At 37.9% G+C, this 23,801-nt stretch overlaps 4 protein-coding genes across 5 annotated transcripts; 1 reads left to right on the forward strand and 3 right to left on the reverse strand.

The window, feature by feature from the left end:
- The first annotated feature begins 108 nt into the window (after positions 1–108).
- Positions 109–3,870, forward strand: LOC134018764 (matrix metalloproteinase-19-like). The gene is made up of 9 exons (XM_062458991.1): positions 109–1,282; positions 1,455–1,528; positions 1,681–1,799; positions 1,901–2,113; positions 2,243–2,488; positions 2,582–2,686; positions 2,785–2,949; positions 3,125–3,252; positions 3,406–3,870. Exons 1-9 carry the CDS (start codon positions 1,202–1,204, stop codon positions 3,643–3,645), a joined length of 1,371 nt encoding a protein of 456 aa, XP_062314975.1. The 5' UTR covers positions 109–1,201; the 3' UTR covers positions 3,646–3,870.
- A 10-nt stretch (positions 3,871–3,880) lies between these two features.
- On the reverse strand, positions 3,881–8,006 carry LOC134018765 (transmembrane protein 198-like). Of its 2 annotated transcripts, none has more exons than XM_062458995.1 (5): positions 7,734–8,006; positions 5,803–6,179; positions 4,665–5,237; positions 4,382–4,518; positions 3,881–4,254 (listed from the first exon to the last, which is right to left on the reverse strand). In XM_062458995.1, the coding sequence occupies exons 2-5, from the start codon at positions 6,020–6,022 to the stop codon at positions 4,099–4,101; spliced, it is 1,086 nt and encodes a 361-aa protein (XP_062314979.1). In that variant the 5' UTR covers positions 6,023–6,179; positions 7,734–8,006; the 3' UTR covers positions 3,881–4,098. The 2 variants fall into 2 exon arrangements, with proteins under 2 accessions (XP_062314979.1, XP_062314976.1); XM_062458992.1 differs by having other exon boundaries at positions 7,718–8,006.
- A 7,879-nt stretch (positions 8,007–15,885) lies between these two features.
- Positions 15,886–18,732, reverse strand: LOC134018250 (thyrotropin-releasing hormone receptor). The gene is made up of 3 exons (XM_062458128.1): positions 18,458–18,732; positions 17,413–18,253; positions 15,886–16,952 (listed from the first exon to the last, which is right to left on the reverse strand). The coding sequence occupies exons 2-3, from the start codon at positions 18,199–18,201 to the stop codon at positions 16,539–16,541; spliced, it is 1,203 nt and encodes a 400-aa protein (XP_062314112.1). The 5' UTR covers positions 18,202–18,253; positions 18,458–18,732; the 3' UTR covers positions 15,886–16,538.
- A 1,548-nt stretch (positions 18,733–20,280) lies between these two features.
- ocstamp (osteoclast stimulatory transmembrane protein) lies at positions 20,281–22,897 on the reverse strand. Its single transcript, XM_062458129.1, has 3 exons — positions 22,829–22,897; positions 21,475–22,498; positions 20,281–21,336 (listed from the first exon to the last, which is right to left on the reverse strand). The coding sequence occupies exons 1-3, from the start codon at positions 22,870–22,872 to the stop codon at positions 20,968–20,970; spliced, it is 1,437 nt and encodes a 478-aa protein (XP_062314113.1). The 5' UTR covers positions 22,873–22,897; the 3' UTR covers positions 20,281–20,967.
- Between the last annotated feature and the right edge of the window lie 904 nt (positions 22,898–23,801).

The raw sequence follows: 23,801 nt of genomic DNA on the forward strand, positions 1-23,801 counted from the left end.
ACTGACCCTTTGGCCTTTTTCATCCGTCTGTCAGTTGATTGAAGAATACTTTAAGGTACAGTATCCTTTGATATTTGTTAAAACAACAAATTCCAGTTCACTTATACATTTTGTTTATAAGAATGTCTAGACTTATGGTGTAGACTATGCTATTCTGAATTCAACATGCTTCTCCAATGAAAAATGTTTTGTTGAAAATCTTTTATTGGTATTTCAATAAATACATGGTGCTCTCTAGTGGTGAAAGTGGATACTACTGTGGTAGTTTTAACAGTGCTGTTGTTTAACACACATGACATAAAATGGTATTCTGAAGACTGTGGTAATGGGTACTTTGTATGTTATTGTTTTGTATTGTACTTAGATGTAAATGTTGTAATTGCTTGTTGTCCATGAGTGGTAATGTGGTTAGGTGTTGTTCTACATAGTGCAGTTGCTCATAAACAGTTTTTCAATGTGAAAGGTGTTATTATCCCAAAATATAAAGCCATGTATAGTAAACAATTCTATAATTCATGTTACATGTTAACCACAAGTATCTTGTATGAATACCAAGGATACATTTTGTGTTATCTAATGCTACATTTGGCCCCATCCAATATACCCTGCCCAGTTGTGTGAGATTGGTGTTACACAACTCATTGAAAAGTTCCGGCTGTGTCCGTGACTCAAATGAGAAAATCTAAGATATATTTTGGATTATGTGTATTTTGTGATTTTATTGATTTATCTTGACTTAAGAGCAGATTGTTAGTTGTCTTTCTTAGTAGAGGTTAAGATTGGACAGATACACTGATATTGGCTGGGCAAATGTGAGTAGGCGTTCACAACATAATGCTGTCAATCTAAAGGATTTATTTCTTCCTTAGAAATCCAACATCACATTCATAATGGTTGAATTATGCGGTTTCAAAGTAGGTCTCTGAGGACACTAGATGGTATAAAACTGCAGAACAAAGTTACAATGTAAAGACTAGAAGTAGGGTTGAATGGTAGACTGGAGCGTAAGAGAAAATAGATGGATACATACTAGTTTGGACAATGCAGAGGAAGATTCAAAGATAATCTTACATTCTCTTTATAAACACAGTGGACAGGAATAAAAGTGTTATACTGTAACGTTTGGTCAGTATTCTCTACAGCACTTGTTATGAGTGAAAGAAGGCATCAGTAATACAGAATACCAGTAACTGAATACAGAATGGAATATATAGTGCTTCTTTTCCTGCTGACCACGCCATCATCCGTCACCCTGAGCATTAATGAATTCACAGGGGCCATGGTAAGAATGCAGATAAAATTCCAAGTGACTTGTACTTAATTGCTTATATTACTGAAGTGCATGCATTCTCATGAAATGCATATCATTGCTGCACAGTACAAATAACAACCATATCAAAGAGGATCTTTACCAATGATCCTCTACAATGTCTTTTGATGCCAATTTTTTGAAGACCTATGATTACCTGCATGTGCCACTGCAAAGTAAGAATCAAAATCATCCAACTGAGAATACAAAAGTTCTGAGGTGAGCATCATACACCATCATCAAAATGACTAAATGTAAATGTATCATTTGATGCTCTTCATTTAACTGCATTGTTCAGGCCTTACCTGGAAGAAATTCAAAAGCAGAATGTCTATTGAAATTGACTAATTATAAATTTTGTTTTTACTCAGAACCTTTTGGAAAGCAACTGATGCACCAATCTCTGGAAAACTTAGTGCAACAATAAGTCAGCCTCGTTGTGGTATTGATGACTCTTTCAGCAACACATCCTTAAAATACCGGGTGATGGGTGAGTTTGGGTATCAAGATCTACCAGTTTATAGTGATTTTATGTGATACAAATTAGTTCACTGTCTCCGGAAACTTTTTACAGATGTATATTTTGAACAGGTTATTGGAGGAAGAAAAAGCTGACCTACCGAATTTACAATTACTCCCGAGATTTGGGCCTAGCGAAGACACGTTTTGCCATTCAGACCGCTTTTAGGTACTGGAGTGAGGTGTCCCCACTAAGGTTCCAGGAGGTGCACCAGGGAAGAGCAGACATCAAATTCTCATTCCACAGGAAAGATAAATCATGTCCAATTCCCTTTGATGGGCCAGGTAAGAATGTTTTTGACAGATCTCTACAAGGGTCAACTGTCTGTCTGTGGATACGTGAAAGAGTGAAATGTTGTGAATTTAGGAATAGTTTCTACATCATCTGATTTACAATACTACTCTTACTTTTAGGAAAGGTGCTAGCCCATGCAGATGCTCCTGAATCAGGCATTGTGCATTTCGATGACGATGAAAAGTGGACCGAAGGGAAGGATTCTGGCTTTAACCTGAGGATTGTAGCAGCACATGAAATTGGCCATGTGCTTGGCCTGGGCCACTCACAGTATTACAATTCGTTGATGGGACCCATATACAAAGGATATCGGCCCAACTTTAAACTACATCCTGATGATATACAAGGCATTCAAGCTATTTATGGTATGATTGAATTATATTTTATTTTTATTTAAACGATATCTGGACCCTATTTTTGTCTGTCATGTTATAAATGATACTTTTCTTCTGTTCTAGGAAAGCCTGTCAAATATGCTCGTGCGTCCAGGAATACTAGTCCAGTAACTCCAGCGGCAAGACCTCCAGATCTCTGCAAGGCTACCATGGATGCAATTATGTTGGGTATAGTAAATTCCAATGAATGTCAGATTTTGCCGATTTACAGGCCATGAGTATTTAGTTTGAATTCAGAATTTTTTTCTTGGTCCTAATCCATCTAGGTCCTTTTCGCAAAACCTACATCTTTCATCGCCATTATGTGTGGACCGTGTCCAGCACAGGCAACAGTGTGCCTGTCCTGATCTCTGTGCTCTGGAAGGGTCTGCCAGGGAATCTGAATGCTGCTGTTCACTCTCAGAGGACTAGGAAGTCCTACTTCTTGAAAGGTATTTCTATCTCTTGAAACAAGTATTTTTGGTTGATCAATGTTGCTATAGAAATAATAAGAATGTTATTGCCCAGACACATGACTAAGTTTGAGATGTGTGATGGTTGCCATGGAGATATAAACTCTGTTTGTGATATTGTTTATGTGTGTGTATCTCAACTTTGTATTTTCAGGGGACAAAATTTGGAGGTATTCAGGCTTCAAATTGGATCATGGCTTCCCTAGACTATTGACCAACATCCCGTCTAATGTCGATTCAGCCCTGTATCTCAACAGGAACAATAAAGTGATCTTCCTCAAGGTAAGGATAAAACCACCCTCTGAGTTTACCTTTATAAGTCAGATTAAATATGTACGGGTTAGTGTGCCTATATATTGTGTTGGTGTGCCTATATATTGTGCCTATAACCATGAATGTGGTTAGTTTACCTATCTTTACATGTCCATTTTCTAGGGCTCTGTGTACTGGCAGTGGGATGAAAATAGAGCAATGCACATCAGTTTGTACCCCAAACCCATCTCACAACTCTTCTCTGGGCTACCTGACAACACAGAGGCGGCCTTCGCCTGGACAGATGGCTACATGTACTTCTTCAAAGGAGACAAATTCTGGCGCATAAATGAATTCCACCCAACAGCGGATGAAGGCTATCCTCATAGCACAAGACAAAAATGGATGTTATGTGATAGGTAGACCACCAGAGGTCACTCTCAGTTCAACATATGGAGGCATGATTTGCTTTTATTTCTAAGATTTTACAGTGAGAAGAATATTTATTTTAAAAAGTTTTTGTGACATGCATCTTTATCGTGTACTGCAATAACACAATACAAAGTCCCTTTTGTGTTTTCTACATGAACTGATAATGAAACCATGCTTTAAATTCGCGTAAAAAATTGTTGTGTAAAATATAAACTATACTCCAAACAAAAGTTAGTTTTTCAATGAATGTAACTTATATATTTGTATAAAACTCACAGGACAATGCTTAACAGACCACTCTCATGGAGACTGGAAGACACATAACTGTAGATATCTGTTCTGTCCAAAGTCTTCTGACCAGTCATGGGGATTCCATCATGGGCACAACTAGTGATTTGGTCGCATGGAGAATACCAGTCAAACTGGTAGGTGACCCCTAGGCCTTCAGATCCTAAATGTGGGTGAGGAGGCTGAAGATGTCAGATGCACCATGGAGCCGGTCTCAAAGTCAAAGTCAATCATTGTGTGTGTAACTGTACTGATGCTGCTTGAAGATGAACTTGTCCCCATCTGGTGCTCACGAAGGCTCTGGAGGTAACTCTAGATGAGAAAGAAATATACTCTTGTTTATACAAATTCTCTATGTCAAGGATGACTTGATGAAGTCTATCTTAATATTATGAAAGTAGTGTTCAAAGTTTTCTCAAGGAAGGTAATCATCACTTACAGGGGCCAGGACATCCCCTGCATAGCGCTTGAGGGGTGGAGGCTTGCAACGGCGGTGTGTTTCCTGTGGGCGTCTCCTGGCCTCTCTCCTTCTGATCTGCGTTAGTCGAGCCTGTTTCTTCTGTCTGCTGCCAATGTCTTTGGAACCCGTAAAATCAAGCAAGAGATATGAAGAGAGTGTTTTGTTTAGCAAACAAATTGTAAAAGAAAAACTGAAAAAGTGCTTCAAGGAATACAACTCTTGAAGAGGTATTCAAGATTCAATATTTGAGTTTGCACCTCACCTTTGTGAGATAATCCATGGGTTGTGAGCTTCCATTGCACAAATACACCCATCAGACTAAGGACAGGGGATATTCCTATGATCGCCCAGCTGAAACAGCACAAAGGGCTTACAGGAACTTGATAAATAATGTTGTATAAATGCCGAGCTAGAAGAGACATCTCAACCAGGTGGTCAACACACATCATCACCACAAAGGCACCCAATACTGAGGTGGTGAGCACAGTAAAGAGTTTCTGCCACTGCAGTATGAGGATGGCACAGAGCACACTTGTGGCCAAAAGAGCGCTTAGAGGCACCCATGCTGGAGCAAGGCTGTAATACTGTCCCACAACCAGCACGTTGGCCAGGGTGAGAAGGCATCCCAGGTGTAAACCTGTGAGGAAGAGCCCCAAGGGAGTGATGAGCATGGTCACCAGACCACACAGAACACCCACACCGAGGTTGATGCCTATCTTGGTTACCATCCCCACATGATTGTCCAGCACAGGCTCTTTATGGTACACCAGACAGACAGCTGAACATCCAAATACAAAGCCAGACAGGAACATGACCATTTTGAAGAGTCTGTAACCTAAGGAAATAAATAAATGATCCATAAAAACACATCCTGTTTCAGCCCAGGTGTCAGTGAAGGATATCACAGTAAGCCTACAAGACTATTTATTCCACACACTTGAAGACATCATACAATCCAATGGTGGCAGCAATGGTGTCTATTGTTTTTACTTTGGAATCTGTGTATTTTAGATTTCCGTTTTTGTCTTATATTACTACAGCACACATCTAACTGAAACAGTAGTTAAGTCCTCTACTATCATCTAACATGGTCCCAAGTTAAGTGTTTTGATGTGGCTGTGATATTATCATCTCCATCTCTGTCAGCTTGAGGCACATTCACCCTAAACCCCTGGCAGATCCCAGACACCTGTCCTTTTACAGTTTAAGCCTTTCATGAAATGAGGTTAGAGTAAGAACATGTTGCTGGCTAGTAGAATTTAATACAACTTTGACTATTTGTTTGTTGTTGTACTATAGCTCTATCATATGATAGAGCTCTAGTACAACAGGCCCTGTTTGGTTGTAATTTATTGCATATCAGTACTATTTATATGTAAGTGATCCATCTGTGACCTTACCCAAAAAGCAGTAGATGAGCCCAAACAAAAGGAATGCGGAGCAGATAACAGTTGAGATGAATTCATAGTTTCTTCTTATCACAAGATCACATGTGTGCACTCCCAGGCCTCTATTATCAGTGACAAATAGGGAAGAGGGGTCTGCCATTTTGGAGCAGAAGTTTGAATAGTGTACTGGTTCAGCAGTTATGCCATTTGTGTAATCTTGTGAACATCTCATTGAATTAGTCCAATAATAAGGTAGGACATTTGTGTAATTATGTAGGGACTGGGCTTTGGCTTGCTAGTTGAAGACAAAATTATGGAATGCTGTGTAGGTGAGGAAAAAGGAAGTTGTGAATCAGAGAATGTGAATCAGGGTGTTTCCTGTCCAACACCTGCAACAAAAAGACAAAACTGTTAACTCCACAGGCTGTGCCAGGCTCTGTCAGAGATAGAAGATGATAACAGGGGCATCATTTTCTTAGTCACTTGGTCAACAAAAAAAACTCCTGACCCAAACCATTGTTTTGGGTCACAGATAAAATGTGCAAGACCAAGCTATACAGTACATGTATAGACTTAATTAGATTAATATCTAATTATATATCTAAATATATTGGTATTTGTCTTTAAATTTCATGAATGGGAAGGTCTCACCAACCCATTAATTGGCAACCCTCCCTCAGAAAGGAAATAGAGATGTTCTCTTAGTCTCAGTTTGACTTCCTGACCTTTGCTATAGTGCAGGATACAGACAGGGAAATGAGACGTGGCTTGATGTCGACAACACTAGTGAACCTCATTGTTGTGAACATGTGGTAACAAACTCAGTTTTATAGAACAATGCTAAGCAAACAAACACCCCAACAATAGAACACTGTGTTTCAAAATCTGAAAGAGGAAATAACAAGCCTACAAAGAGTACCACAAGCCTCAACACATCTGTCATGAATATTAGTATAATAACAACTATTTAGTAAATTGATCATCAAAGATGAGAATATACTCCTGTCATCTAAACCCCTTGAAGGTAATGCTTATTGGATATCCAATTTACATGTACCAAAAAAACAAGCAAGATAAGCTATTTCAGAGCAGAATGGGGTTGTGACAGGCTACATTTAATTATTTCAGTCTTTGACCAATTTTTGTGCCCAATAATCATGGCCAATGGAAGTTACTGCAAGGGTCTTGTTTCTGTACACTGACTAATGTGAGGATGCCCTGGACTGGCTTTACACAACCATCAAGGGTCAATGCTGTATTCTCTGTATAGCCTTATTCTGGATGGCAACGAAAGTAGTCATCTACTTCAGATGACATGTAGACCTACTTCAAAGGACATTAGAGATTTTCAAGTGGATCCCATGGATAGCAAATTGAATTAAAAGATTATTAGCTCACTGGAGTGACGCTCGTGCCCTCATCCAACCTGACAACCTGCTTGTAAAATCCCGACTTGTACAGGTTGGTTCAAAACATACGCAGAAAATCTCACGTTCCAACGGATTGATCAATGATCCATACTTTTATCACTATTAAATCCTAACTTTCAGTAGGCTACATTACAGTCTAACATTTAAATTATTGACTGACATTTAAAACTACCCTATCATTTGTATAAATAGCCTATATATAAGCCTAAGCATTCAGGAATAAGCATTAAAAGGCTACAGACAATTAATGAAGAGCAGCAGTGCGATGGCTGAATTTCACATTAATATTTTAACAGGCGGTAGGATCTGTAAATACCTAAGATAAACTATTGTAAGGGTTTAACTCAACTTTAATATTGACATTAAAAAGTAATAAATCAGACATATTGTTCCTTTAGTCTACCTAAGAGTTGCCTGACACATCAGACCAAAAAAAAGTTATATTTGTGACCATGACTGATGACTGAAAATGATCAAAAGTGTACTTCAAATCTTACCTGAAATAACACAGACCTTGGTCAGAAGCATAGGCTACGTGAATCATGACAAAAATAATCGTGAAGGGCCTAAGTCCAGTAGGATTTTGGCATTAAATTGTGTAAATCAGACCATTTCAATCTTACACTGTAGCCTATCACAGCCTAATAACCCGACGAGACGGTTAAAATGTAAATCTCCGTCGCATCTGTTGACATCTCACAGTTTTGGACATCACTACGAGATTGGCTGCTACTTCTGTCCAACACTTGCAATTCAGTGATGCCGCGAGACCAACGGTAAATTCAACAGTAGAGTTTTTCGATTCTACTGTCCCATGAGCTTTAATCGGGTGAATCGTGGGAATCGTGCTCACAACGCTGTCAAAATCTGATCATTTTTATTGCCATTTTGTGTAGTCTACTTAAAAAATAAACCTTAAAATTAAACATTTGTGGGGGAACTTGAGCGAGTTTGAATGTGCATGTATTTGTCTTTGTCTTGTGTCTTGAGGTCCCCCTCGAAAACGAGATGCTGCATCTCAAGGGGATTTATCCTCCAAACAATAAATACATTTCAAAACATTTGTCATAATTCCCATGATACTCTCCAATGTGCAAATGTATTGATTGAATGACAAGACACCAACCGAAAGTCTGTAAAAGCAAATGGAATGATGAATGCAGACAGATTTGTTACATTTTTTATCCACTTGGTGTCTCTGTACTTTCATGCTCCAGCACTTATAGTCAACAGAATCAACTGATGATACGGAGTCAGATTTAGGTTTAGGCTGTTAGTTATATTTTAAACTCTCCTTTGATATACGACATTTCACCATAGCCTATTAAAGAGGACTTTGAACGTTTTAAAACCATGACATTTCCCTGGAAGAGATGAAAGCTGCCACAATTGCCTGTGGGCACTAGGTCGGTTAAACTGACAAAAGATTGTAGTATGAACCATACCTGTCTGAAAGAAACAGTTTCTTTTCCTTTCACTTGTTCTCTTAAAATATGTAGCCTTCTAATAGACCTAAATGAAAAGCGAAAATGCTTGCACTGTATAGTGTAAAATAGAAATTGCACTAATAGATAAAAGGGTGATGTGTGCTTCTATGAAAATACCTAACCATGTCTTTATTCTAATATTTCTGCCTCCAGTGTAATACCATATTGCATTATTTCAAGATATTTTGTAGATATTGGTAAGGAGTTTTGGGATATTGGTAATTGATAATCACATATGTATTATTGCATAAGAGAGATGTTGATATAGGGAAGTACACATTTCAGTATATCATTATACCAAAGGTACTGTAACTCAGATAAATGAGTTTTAGTTTCAGACATTGTGAAGACTTATAATGAACAGCAAAAAAGGCACTTAAAAACCAGTGTAGACTAATATCTTCTATTAGACTGCTCTGTTGTACACTACACCATATTTATATTGAAAGTTTGTTAACTGAAGAATCTGCAATGTTCAAAGAAGTTTAACATAGCTTACTATAAACAAGTGAAGGGTTAGCCACTGCCATAAAAATTAAGCCAACACCATGGGAAAGAGTAGATTAAGAATGACAGCAGTGGGTGGTTACAGACTGCTGAGAGATTGATCTATAATGATGTCAAAATCACCAGTGAAATAGAGCTGTCATGCAGCATTAAGGTCTTTTAGTGAGAAGCAAATACAGATGTTTTGAGCCACAAAGCCTTCTATCAGGCACTAAGCATTTATCGCTGCATTTGCAATAATTTAGCAAGTCAAGTCAGTTTATTTATAGAGCACATTTAAAAACAGCCAATGCCGACCAAAGTGCTGCACAAAGTCACCAGATAAGGCCAAACAACAATAAGTAGGAAAAAACACAAAAACAACACAATTACAATAAGCACGAGTGACCCTAAACTGACTGGAAAGCCAAAGAATAAAAATATGTTTTAAGACGAGAGAAATGTTTTTACAAAAATGTTTGGAAATTGGATAATGGCAAAATATTACTCTATGAGAGGGTAATTTTTGACACCTGTCAAATTAGTCAGACTGGATAACCCATGACTGCTGAGACAGGAGAAATAACTGTCATTGCTCAACAGCATGATTCACAGGGGCATCATTTTACGGCTTATCACAAATCACATGTACAGTAGATATACCCATGTCAGCTGCAGACCAGTGACAACATGTTCACAAAATGGAACAACATGGGTTAACCTGGCATTGGTCATAGCCAATAACATGGATCGTGATTCATTGATTGGTTTGTGTCATTTGAATGGGTTGATGGCCAAATAAGCACAATAACAATAATATTATGTGTAACTATTATTATTCAGGATATTGGAAAGTATCCCCTTTAAAGAGAGACATAAAAATATAATCATATTTCTTCTCATATTTTGGCTGTGCTACTTATCTCCACAATCTCAAATTCAATAAATTATCCAGAACTCTCTGTGTTGGGTTATTTATTGCATCGCTGATTGAAAAGCTGAGAATATTGATTAACACTGACCATTTCACCTCCATAAATGGAATGTGTTTTTCACCTGAATGGCCTGAGTGGCCCAGTAGAGGGAGGGTAGTATTGAGTCTATGAATAAAAAATGGCCATAGTCAGAGTCAACAGAAAATAAATTCAGTTGGATGATTCTGATGTGTCATTCTATGTTCCTGAGGTCCAAATTACACTTGGGTTGTGCTTTATGTGGAGGACCTGTCTAGTCTATCTTGAATATGTGGTTGCCTTGTAATTTAGCTATTCATTTGTTAAAGCTGTAGCTAGTAAAACAATTACTTTATTATTGTGCAGATGTACATCTCAGGAACTAACTCAAAGAACTGCAAAGATTTTTGCAGTTTGGCACAATTTTGTTAATATATTTTGAGATTAGCCTTGTTTGTCATGCAGCAGCAATCCAACAATGCCCTTGGGCACTATGCAAACCACATTTGTATTTTTTGTTGGCCTACTTAAAAAAAAGTGAATACAGTATGAAAAAACAATTCTGTCTATTAATAAGATAATAGGGCTGTCTATGTGCCCCAAGGCAAATTTACGTTTGAAATGATCAGAAAGATAGTCTTTTCTTTCTGACAGGCAGACAGACACAACAAAGACTTTCATAAAGTTGTAAAAGGTCCATAGAAATCACATAACAAATAGTCAGTCTCCTCAGTATTTCTTTGACTCTCATATATAAAAGCATGAATCATCCACAGACCATGAGGATGCAGACTTGATCTAGACACTAAAGTCAAAGCCCTGTTGGTCACACTACTGTACCACATGCTAATTGTACAAATTGTACAAATCTATAAAATATTTTTCTATAGCATGAGCGGACTGAACTAGTGGTATTTTAGCCATGAGAAATACAAATTCTTTGAACTTTTTAAATCCATAATTTATCTACCAATTTCTGTATTTTTGTATATCATCAAAGCCAGTGATGCTTGACAATACATTTTGTAACCATGTGAATTCCCATCTATGTTCAGGTGGAGATATTTAATAGTGGAGCAGCTATGGATGGTCAGGTTTCCTAATCAAGAAGGGGGAGAGAAAGTGTGCATGATCACTCTAAAATACAGAAATTATGGATTGTACTATATCAATGTGATTGCAAGGACTGTTTTCCAAATTGCAAACACATTCCTTTGCATCAGTATTTAACATCATGATGTAAATGATAATGCAGGGGTGAAATATGAATTGAAAGTATGGCAAGTAGTTCCCTTTAAGACCAAGATGAGATATGCAGCTCTGTGATTTATTCCTCTGGGCTCATGCTTGGGGAGGAACAGACAAATCGCCCATGCCACACACACCATTACTTTATTCAGTGACAGGGGATAGAAGCAGAGGCCTAGCTCTATGTCAACCTTGCGCTGTCTCATAGCAACCACCCCTCTTTACTCCCACATCAAATGAGCATTGTCATGTTAATAAAGACAGAGGAAATGTGTTATGAAGAAAAGACCTTCCCACAAAAGCAAAAAAAGGTTTTAGTTACACTACTAATGTTTCTGATGAGCTTCAATGAGATGTGATACCCCATTGGTCAGTTTATATTTGGATTACAGATATAAATATTCATACAATGTTACGACACTTATTGTCATTTATTATGTAAATAAACTTAAATCCTCATCTAGATATTTGAATTTGTTTGATTAGCTGTAAAAGTTTTTTGATTCTAAATTGCCTTTCACCAATCAAGAATACTTTGAATAGTTTTCCTTTTCATGGTAAAATTACATCAGCCTTTTGACACTTAGACTATGTAGTGGTGGTAAACCATCATTATTATAAACTCTCAAACTCAGAGGAGTAAGAAAGTGAAGTGTGAGGAAGAGTAGGAAATACTGTTTGTATATACTGGACTGGTGTTCCTTTAAGACTTCTTTTTCCCCCTCCCAAAAGCCCTTTACTTAGATGTACGGATCAAAGCTAATACCTTTCGCATGTTATGGAGTACATATAAAAAACAACCATAGTTACCATGAAGAGATCATGAAATGGAGTTAGGCCTGAAAGGGTTAACTAAAGTTTGGGAGGAAGGTGGCACACCAAGACTCCTCCTTCTCCAATCAAACTAATACGCATCAGCCCAGTAAAGCACGGAAGAATGCGACCAAACTCCCCTTGGTCAATTAAGAGTTCTGTATAAAGTATCTTCCATTCCTCTGGTCCCTGTGCTAGCATGTTGTTGTCACCCTCCCACCCTTCCCTTTCTTCTCTGCTTCTCCCTGTCATCTATTCAGGCTTCCCAGGGGATCTGCTTGAGCTGCTGCTCGGCCGTGACCCATTAGGACTCTCCGCCACACCCCGAGTCCATGCCCGGACACCAGGCCCGGCTCTGCTACCGGCCTCCTCCACCATCGGGCTTGGCTCTGCTACCAGCTCTGCTTCAATAAAAGCTATCTATTCAATCTATGGTGTGATTACTGAACTTGTGAACACAAGATGTGATATGAAACACAAAATGGAAGGCTAAGTAACATATGCATAATTGACATAAGCAGAACGTTTCTTGGTAAATGTTGATAAAACCCTAAATAATTATGAGCGATCAAGAGACATCTTGAACAAAGAATTTTGAGAGTGATTGTCTGTGGTATTACAAACAGAGAGTCATGATCTTTGTTTCCTAGTTTTAAACTTAAATATGAATTCTAATATGAATGAACAGAGAAATTTCCATCTAGGTTAAGTTGAGTCCTCAGAGTATACACTCTGTGTGGTCCAAAGCTTTCCGAGATTCTGCATAAAAAATTTAACTTATCCTATTGATATGCAAAAAGAAAACTAAATAGATGGTAAACATATTTAATCACTCTCACTTGAATTTTTCACTATGACTAAGTACAATAAATATTTATTAAAAAGGCATGTCGTTTTCACATGAACCACATAACAAAATAATAAACTTATTATTTCACTCTATTTGTAAAATAACAAATAAACTTATATGACAGTTTGTTTCTGTTACTTAAGTGAAGGATATTTAAGGGTATGAATAATTTGTTTTCAAGGGCGGATTACTGAAAATGAAAAAGAAAACAGACTCTTCAGCAAGTCATAATGGGCATCGTGAAATGATCACAGAATGATTCACCTCTCAACACAGAATAACTATTGTTCGCCTCTGGTAGGGCTTTGATTATGCCGCTATGAATCCTAATAGTTAGGAGGCAGAGACCCTTATGAAGTAAGAGGTGAATAAACGTCCTCTATGATAATAACTCTGATATGCTTAGTATACTGATCATGTGCAACAGCACACAGCATTGTTGTCATGGTGTGTAAAAACAGAATGGCAAAAATACACAAGACAGGTCTGTGAGCTTATGTCAATCATTTGCCCGTTACTAGGATTTATATAATATGCTATCTTATTTATGTTACATATAAAAAAAATATTTCATGGATAAGGATTCTGACATTAATTTGATTATTATTAAGACTTTTCCCATTTTTTACAACGCTGTTCCTTACTAACTAACTATTACTACCATAATTATGACCTTTACTCTACCTTTACATAACTGTGAACTGATTCTGGATTAAAAATTGAAAGTTGTGTGCCTGGCAAACTTCTTGGTATAGCCTAAATTAAGTACATCCTCACATATTTCTTGATTGACAGTTTGGTTTGTTTATTTTGTGTTTCAAATGAAGCTTCAGCCTCCTGTTTTTATAACTACCTACTTTTCCTTGTGAGATATTCCCTTTCTCTCTATACCCATGCTACATTTGGGATTATATGTAGTCTCACTGATGGGAAAGACTCTGTAGCACAAAATGGGGTCATCAGTGTGTCTCTTTGCTCCAGAGAGATTGTGTATGAAGATTGGAAAGGCATTATCCACCCTTGGATAAAAGTGTATATGGTGAGATTGGGAGAGTAAGATCCTTTCTAGTGCTTTGTCCTTATGGGAGGCACTCAAAGACAGAGAGAAGTGTTCTCAGGGAAGCTAGTTTCATTTAGCCCCAGAGAAATCGTTATATTTTAAAAGTTGCAAAAGCATTGCAAACTAAATGAAATGAATGTGTATCAAGTGAAAAATGTATGATATATGTTGTCTGGAACAGCTTGAAGGACTGCAGTTGATAAGCTACTGTTTGACAAGTGGCATGTGGGCTTTTGATAACTCAAGATATTATAGCAGAGAGAAGAGCCTCAGGGGACTTGATCTATGGGAAATTTTTGTGATGACTGAAAGCCTCACGCAAACAGACCAGCATCCATCCTTTTGGTTGAACCTCTTCATCACTTTCACCTAGCAATATGCTACTGCAAGGAAAAATAACTGTAAAATTACATGATAGTAGAATACATCCCTTAATAAACACTTTCCTAAGATTCGTAAAAATTCAGATACACTTGATAATCTGAAAGACACTATCTGAGTTGTTTGAATTAAGAATCAACATTTAAAAAACAAACCCTCATAAAGTTTTTAAAAGTGCATACGTTGTTGGTGGTGGATAAAGGTTGTTCCAATGCAAATAAGGTCTGAGTGAGCTTAAAGAGAGTGGACTGGTCTCTCTAATGTTTGGACTAAGAAATCTCCCAAAATCTTGAGAAAAACATCTGGAGTCTGTTTGGGGTATTTTTAGATGATTGTAAAGTATGTCATTATTATTCTTTTGCTGTGTGAATCTGTATAAATCTTGTTTTTTTTAATTAATTGCTATAATCACTGAGCCTGCAACAGAGAACTCAGCTCAGGGGGTGTCAGCTCACTGGCAAGTATATGTAGCTTAACCCTAACCCATTGGCTTGTATACATCTGTGGTCTGACAAGTCCCAGTATAGAACTGCTACTTACCACCACAGTACTTTCACAAACAAACTGACTCAAGACGGGGTGGGGAGGTGGATGGATGGGGTAAGGGGTGGTGTAAAGGCAATACAATGAAAAAGTAAAGGACTATAAGTACACTCTGTCTGTATTCAGTTTACAAATGTAGTTTAAGAACCTGATAAATCTCACTTGTGTGTGGGATTATTAACTAAATATATACTATTTAATATGCTGCATATATTATATAAAAATGGAAAATAAAATTATTGATGAGAATAAAAAATCCTGAAAAAGGTACCACTGCATCTGAAAGTATTTACACAGGCTACACATACATAAACAATTCTGATAACACTCTTTTTTTGTGTACTTTGGCACAGTTGGATACAGAAATATTCAGATGCTATTGAAGCTCTGTAGTAGGTCGTGCTCAAATTGATGGTGGCTGGTCATCACACAATTCATGTCCTCACTCTAACCCTATTAGTCATAACACCAATCCAACTTTCAGGGGGACTGAATGTTGGGCTACTGTTCCACTGATAGGTTTAACTATTTAGCCAGTGTGTTGCATTTCAACACAGGGGGACCTCAAATATAGCATCACCACACATCAGCAGGCTTGATGGTGTGGGTGGCTAGTATTTGAACTGTCGACTGAGTTTAACCATTAGTAACAGTCCAGTAACTCTTGGATGAGCACACTCACTGAACTTGGGAGGTTTACCAGAACCTACAATGGACATGGGTAGGCCTGTTTAGTCTATTGTTACCAACATGAAAAATAGTTTGATATTAATATTTAATTGAATAATTCCAGGATTATTATTTTTGGGGTTTAAAGGTTTAAAAAACACCACACACAAATGTATACTGCTTATATACCTTTTACTTTGATTCATCAACTTGAACACTAAATCATAACAACAAGTTTCCCAAAAGTATGATGGCATTTGACTGATCCTGTCCTGAACATACTTTCATATAGTAATACTGCAATCAAACACATATTGCACAACTGTATCACCCACTTCAAGTGTCAGCATGGCATGCAAAACAAATTAAACAAGCAACATTTTCATGTTTAGTGAAATATTTACAAACACTTGTAAAATAACAAAATATAGTACCTAAATACTCCTACTCCTAAAAAATGCTACTTTAAATGAAACAAAAAACAACACCTAAATATTAGGTGATACACAAATGTAGAAATGATATCTGTATCTGAGTGTTTACCAGTAAAATAACAGCAATAATACTACACAAATCCTTTTTACACACCATAAAGTCAATTACACAAGAATGGCCCCTCTGTAGTGTGCAACATAATGTTTCTCAGTGTGTTTGTCACAGGGCCAGACAACTAAGCATATTTTGTTCCATGTTCTGGCAGGGTGTTGCCATTTCAACAACTACACAATAACAGACAGCTCTCATAATTTCATAATACGTCTATATTATGTTAAGACCCTGGGCTTGACCATACACTGGAGCTTTAAAAAAAGGATGGATTAGCCTGTATCAAGCAATACTGAACATATTACTTGTATCATTATTCTTATCTGTAAAGTTGACCCTCTTTACAGTGTTTCCATAGCTACAAGCATCCTCCTGCTCTGTGAGAGGTTCATTACTTTCATGGGAGGAGTCCTTAATGACGCTATAATACACTGGCACATTGTACTTGTTTACCTTCTCTGGACCGTGGCCTGGACACTTGCAAAGCTTTTTAAAGGCGCCGCGGAACTTCTGAGACATGAGGTTGTAAATGATGGGGTTGATGGCGCTGTTGGTGTAGATGCACATCCGGCAGAATAGCAGGAACCATATGTCCGTGTATGGTGGGTCCATGAAGGAGTTGACCACCACCAGTGTTCGGTATGGCATCCAGAGCAAGGCAAAAAGAATAACTACCACTGCCAGCATCTTTGTGACCTGCAGCGGGAGTAGGAAGAGAAGGCAGGATGTTATAACATCACAGCGTTACAGGTGTCCCTTAGTTGCTGGTCCCCTGACTCCTGAACATATGTGACCATGAACAATTAATACACCTTAGAAGAAAGAGTGCCGACGTGCCTAATCAGGTTCGTTATCTACTACCTTGTGTTAAACCCACACTAATAAAAACAATAATGCTCAATCTTGAATGGGAATGTGACCAAAAGTAAATGACCTGATAGCTGTAAAAATAGCATTCTCTTTTCATCTGATCAGGTTCTGTTCAATTTACCATATGCCTTGATGAATTAATGTTGAATGCTATTTATGTCCGTTGTCAAAATAATTTGAATAAAGTTATTTTGAAATAATTATGAAGAATACGAATTGAAATTTTATAATCCAGTTTTACAAAGATTGTTGAGTAGCTTTACTTTCAAGTGAAGCAGGAGCCCACCTGTTTTCTTGAAGACACTGCGCCCTTGTTAGACTTGCCCGATACCTTGACAGTGCTGTTGCTGCGCCCCTGGTGCACAGAATCGCCTCTGTCGTTGACGTTGCTCGGCAATGGGCTCATGAAAAGAATTCGTGCAATGAGGCCGTACAGCACAGTTGCCACAATCAATGGAATAACGTAAAACAGCGTAAAGTCTAGAAAGTAAATTGGCATGTAAAGGTTTCTGGAGACACGGTAACCGCATCGGACCATTACCCCATTGGCGTACTCAGTTTCCTCCGTGTCCACTAAAAAGAACCACATAATGCAATAGAGCGACGTGAAGATCCATACACACGCAATAATCTTCTTTGCCCTAGACACGGTGCAGATAAATTGCGCTTTGATAGAGTGACATATTGCAATGTATCGTTCAACAGTGAACGCTGTGATCGAGCAGGAGGACACGTTAATGCCAAGGTATTGCAGGTATGTTATACAAAGGCATCCTGCGTAACCGTATAACCATGAAGCAACCACATCCGAAATGTTTGGCAAGCCTGCAGCTAAAAGCACAATAAGGTCTGCTACAGCAAGACTGACAAGGTAACAGTTGGTCGGGGTCATCATGTGCTTGGTTCGCAGCACAACCAACACTACCATTATATTTCCTGCTATTCCAACACCGCATATAAGTATCGCAAGAAAGATAGTAACAATCTGAACTTCAAGAGGATTCTGTGGCATCTCTTTCAGTTCTGTATTATGAGTTGCATTGACGGTTGTAGCGACGAATGTGTGGTTGTCCATGGTATCAAAATCAAAAGCTCTCTTACTCAGTCTTTATTGTCCCACAGAAACTCTGCAAAATAACAGAAAAAAAATTGTATTATTTCATCCGTCGCTCATTTCTTTGTATAATAATTGCATTAACCTTTTTGGATCCATACTTTTAATATTAATCTCTAATTAATAATAAATCATACACTTGCTTAATACACAATGCTTAATTTCAATATCAATACATATAGCAATTGACAATTATTACAGTCATTCTACTCCTTACCATGGGTTGGAGAAAGCTAAGTTTAAGGTGCCACCTCTTTAGGTTTAGAAAAGTCCAGGTTGATCAGCCGACTGAAAAGAAGAACTGTAGCCTAACAGTCTCTCAGCAGTGTTCTAACCACCTAACCTCTTAAAAAACTTGTCTTTCTCTCTCCCTCTCCTGCATTTCTGTCTCCCCCTCTCTATCTCCTTTCTCTCGCTCCACTCTCTTTTCTCACCATCCTCGTCACAGGCTACCAAGTATGTATTGCTTGAGAGGGATGAAAGATAAGACTCTCTATTTTAGGTGATGCATGTACTGTATATTATTCTCTATGCTCAACTTTCAGCTTGTCGACAGTCACAACTGCAGCATCAGGATGAGGATCAACCCAGTACTTAACCATTGCATCTATAGACTAAAAATAGACCATAGTTAATCTCTCTGAACAGTTTATTTTATTATTTTAGCATTGATACTGGGAACTGAAGCAAGTACACAATTTCTGCAGCAAAGATGGGAGTCAGGTGGCTGAGCGGTTAGGGAATCCGGATAGTAATCTGAAGGTTGCCAGTTCGATTCCCGGCCGTGTCAAATGATGTTGTGTCCTTGGGCAAGGCACTTCACCCTACTTGCCTCAGGGGGAATGTCCCTGTACTTACTGTAGGTCGCTCTGGATAAGAGCGTCTGCTAAATGACTAAATGTACAAATGTACAAGATGTTGAGATTGACTTGTTCCTGTGAATACAGTGTATTCTGCAGTGAGAGGGACACGGACAAATTCCAGGTTCAATCTTACTGCATCTTAGAGCAGTAGGCACATCTTAAAGAGCAGAATAAACAACTCAATTAAAGGGGATGTAATCACTAACAGGAACAGTGCAGTCCCCTTACTTTTGCTTCAAGGCACTGGGACTATGTGTTGTCCTCTGGGAGGATTGTCTGCACAGCTACTGGCTGCCTGATGATGCAGTGGATGCTGCATAGTGAGCCTTAAAAGCTTATAATGAAGCCTTTCGGCCAGCCGACCTCATCACATAGAGGAACCTCATCTAGGTCTTTCTCCATCTAAAAGAGCAAATTTTAATGAGCCACTCGTGGCACGTATGAGAGCACTCTAACTCCGCCAGATGAACAGAACTCTTGATGTTGATTCTGATGAGGTAGGATGCTTATCATCAAAATGACTTGCCTTCCAAGCTCAAACATATAGACAGGTTCTGTATTTAGTCAAACTCCCATGGCAGAGTCTTACACAATGCCTATTTTTGGTGATAGGTTTGTTTTTAAAGGGAAGTGGGTAGCGAATCCCCCTGTTTTGTTGTACCCTATAAGAGAGGATACAATCAGAGAGAGGAAGACTGTGAGGTGGGAGAACCAGAGCTGGTCAATCAGGACATTTGGGCAGTTTTAAATGTTCAGCTAATTTCATACATTTGTATAATTTTTCATGATAAATCATACACCCACTACAGCTGGTCCTAGGGAAAACAGCAGAAACATAGCTGGGACAAAAAGTGCTTGTTTGTTTGGTTGTTGTTGTGGTGTGATGGTTCAGTAAGAATAATTCACTTATGTATGTCTGGAACAGTTTATAATTGAGTGTGAAAATTGTTAACAAAGTGGCGGTTATTCAATTAGACCTATACATTAAGCTTATCTAACAAATGTATCTGTAACTAATATACAGTAAGCATCTAGCAAAGAAAATTGTAATTGTAATGTAAACGTAACATAAGTGTTAATAAAGATATTCAAAGGAAAGCAAAATGTGAAGTTTCAGTTGAGCTGCCAATAATGTGGAATGGTTATGCAGAAAATAAAAAAAATCAGTGTGTAGCAGTAACAGTTAATGTCAAGAAATATCAGATGAATAATTCATGTTGTCTAGGACCCACAACAACAAAGGGTGTTATCTAGTCACAGATGCCTGAGTTTTGAAATACACATTTTGGAAAAAGAAAGAAATAGGGCAAAATGTTTTTTTATTAAAAATAGATGAAAAACTATTCTATTAATAATCTGCGATGCTAAAATTGTTAAAAGCCTCATGGGAATTCAAATCTGTGGTGATGAAAAGCACAGGACTTTATAGGTTTAGTAAAATACAGTGTCACACAAAGACAGAATGTTTTGTCTGTCTCATTCAACACCTACTGTGTAGGATTGACACCTGCTGTCCTTGAAATTGAAGTTACAATCATAGTCACTTAGTGACACCTAGTGGGATATTAACTTTATGACATATAGTGAAGATGCCCAGTGAGCAGGAAGTTCTCATAAAAACACAAAATATTATCTCACAAATTGCATAAAGTTACTGTAATTGGACAACATCGAAACAACAGATACTGTGTGTGCAGCTCAAGCTTGGGCTCTCAGTTTCACATGTGTTTCTTGATGAGAGGAGGCGGTAGAGTGGTGCTCTGTGTCTGTCTATGACAGTGACTCACTCTTGCACGTTCTGTCATCAGGTGGCACTTGGGATGAAACACAAGCTATTGACACCGTGTTGATAATCATGACACACTTACAGTACCACATGACCAGTACTTTCCTGTGCAATTGTAATGTGAAAAAAACCTTTCTTCTCGTATCTTTGCTTTACTTGTATTTTCTTTAGTAAGAAATCCATTCTTTTTTCCTCATGATTTCTGTAAAAGGATGCCGTTATTGCTCTGCGCAGTCTCCTGGCGTAGATCTCCAGGAATACCACAGTGTAGCTCAGCAGGAAGAGAAGTCCTAGCCAGACTCTCACTTCCAGATCTGGGGATGAGAACTGTGGATCACACAGGAAAGACGCAGGGCTGAAGGACTCCTTATAGCCTTTGTGGAAGTTTATCAGCTCAAACGCCACACATGGTTTGGTAAGACATGATGCAGGGACGTAAAACTGAATCTGTTGGAGAATAAGATAACTTATCATTGTATGTTGCATTTATTGTTAATGTAATTTTTGAGTTGCAAATGTCATATGTATTTGTGACAGTATAGTAAATACAAAGTGAAATGGAAATTATGATTGATGTTATCTTACCACATAGTTCACACTCATGTTGGCAAAACTAGCTGGAACATCCAAAAGCCAGGTTTCTATTTTGGTAACTAAATAATACACAATGTGATCCAAAGCAATTACTAAGATAACTGCAGTGAAATATAAACTCACCACTACAACTGAAGTCAGACATTTAGAAAATTCCTCTTTTGTTATTTTACAACCAGCAGAATTAACTATATTTTTGGTGGCAGTTATATGGACTCCATTATTAGATGCTTTTTGTATTAATTTGTTTGTAAGATACACATTGTCGAATTTAACTGATGTAAGATATGAGCTCAAGTAACAGGCTGAGTCAATAATCAAATAGATTATAAAGACAGCAGCTAGAATCCTGTTTGATACAAGTTTACACTGCTTTAGTAAAGCATTAGCATGTACAAAGTCCATCTCAACCTGCCTGCTAATGTTGAGAAACCTCTTTTTAACTTCAGAAACATCAATCTGTGTAACCTCATCAAATGTATTCAAATTGGTCACCAAATCTCCCAAAAGAAATAAAGGATTCTGTTTTGCTGTAGTTGTTTGTCTAACAAGCTCCTCCTTTGCTCCAATTAAAATGGCAGATGAGTTTAACAGTGTCTGTGCAAACCCCTCAGAGGTGCACTTCACAATGTGCATCACTGCTCCTACGTTGATGGTTATGTTGGGGATGATGTTCAACACTAGCACCATCACAGAGGTTGAGATTACTAGCTTCCGGCCCTGTTTGGTGCAGAGAGTTGGTAGCATCATGGTCAGAACACAACGCAGAGGATGGAAAAGGACAGAGAGGAGAAAGATGACCACACTGCAGATGCAAGCAATGATGCCAGAGGTGTCTGGGTCATATCTCAAGATAGCTGATAGCCAGCGGAAGAGAAGTGCACCAGTCAGCACAGCATTTGTGAGGCACAAAGACAGCAGGATCATGATCTCCTTGGCAACTGGAGTCGGCTTTGAGTAAATATGACAGAGGTACAGCAGGGTGCTTTTTAGGGTACCTTGGCAGGATCCCTTGCTGAGGAGAAAAAAGAGGGCAAGTTCAACTATACTGAATAACAAAATAATTCAAAGAGTTCAGATTTCAATCCTTTTTTTGTATGCTGCAATTAACTTATAAGTGGTTAAATGTAATTTAAAGACATACAGAAGATTAATTTATGTACAAAACTAATCAACATACATGGCTGTATAACATGGTACATAGCATGTGCTACATCATTCACTCACACATAATCATATGGTCATGTCATTGTTAACCACAAGCTAAGACAACAGCATCTTTCTCTAAAATACACTTTGGATAACACATTAACATTCAAAGTATTAAATAATACACACAACCCACCTTGGAAAGGCAAACTGCATAGACCTCATAGTGGGAAGGTTCATCTGAAAGTAATTGCATGGATGTTTGAGTTGGGCTGATGTCGAAACAGGAAGGTCTTAGGCTGAAACAGGAACCTCTACGGTCACTGTCACAAAGATATGTGTGACTCAGTTTCTCAGACATGAGTAAGCCACACTTGACCTGTCATGTGAAACTGATAACTGAAGGATTTCTGGAATAATCTAGAAAGAAGACACATTAGATAACATGGTCACGATTAATAAAACACTAAATCCCCTTTTAGTTGACATATATATTATTATTAAGTAGGTGACAAATTCCAACATCAGATTATTCTATATGTGTGTTCTGACCAACATCAGATTCTTCTATATGTGTGTTCTGACCAACATCAGATTCTTGTTCTGACTCGAACACTTGGGTTTCTGCTGAGTTAACCATGTGCAAGACCTTTAGAGAGTGAGAATTTACAACACCCAACTGACACTAAAAGTTATTTACAGCCCCATTCTCTTCTCAAAAGTAGGTTATCAAATATATTTTTTAATATCGTAAGTTTTCAAGATGAAGAAGGCCCATCAAAATATTACCCATGTCAACAATTAATGCTTACCTATATGCATTTTAACTATATTTATTTTTATTTCTCTTCATATTATCAAATATAACAAATGTTAATTGATAATACTAGATATCCTTAATAAATTACAAATGGCATATTACTAACAAAAAACATAATTACAGTAAAATGATTCACCACACTTATTAGATCAAATGACAAATTATGGGTTAAAACCGCATACAAGTCATCCCATAGAAATAGTTAAGATTGAAATCTAAACGAAACCATTGAAACTTAAGTAGGTTTTCATTGTGACTTCATTGTATCAATATTTCAATTAACAATGAACTGCATTGTTGTCTTCCCCAGTCAATGAACTCACCACGCTTCTCACCAAAAGGTGCAGAC

The sequence above is a fragment of the Osmerus eperlanus genome, chromosome 4, assembly GCF_963692335.1.
Source record: "Osmerus eperlanus chromosome 4, fOsmEpe2.1, whole genome shotgun sequence".
In the NCBI taxonomy this organism is placed as follows: Eukaryota; Metazoa; Chordata; class Actinopteri; order Osmeriformes; family Osmeridae; genus Osmerus; species Osmerus eperlanus.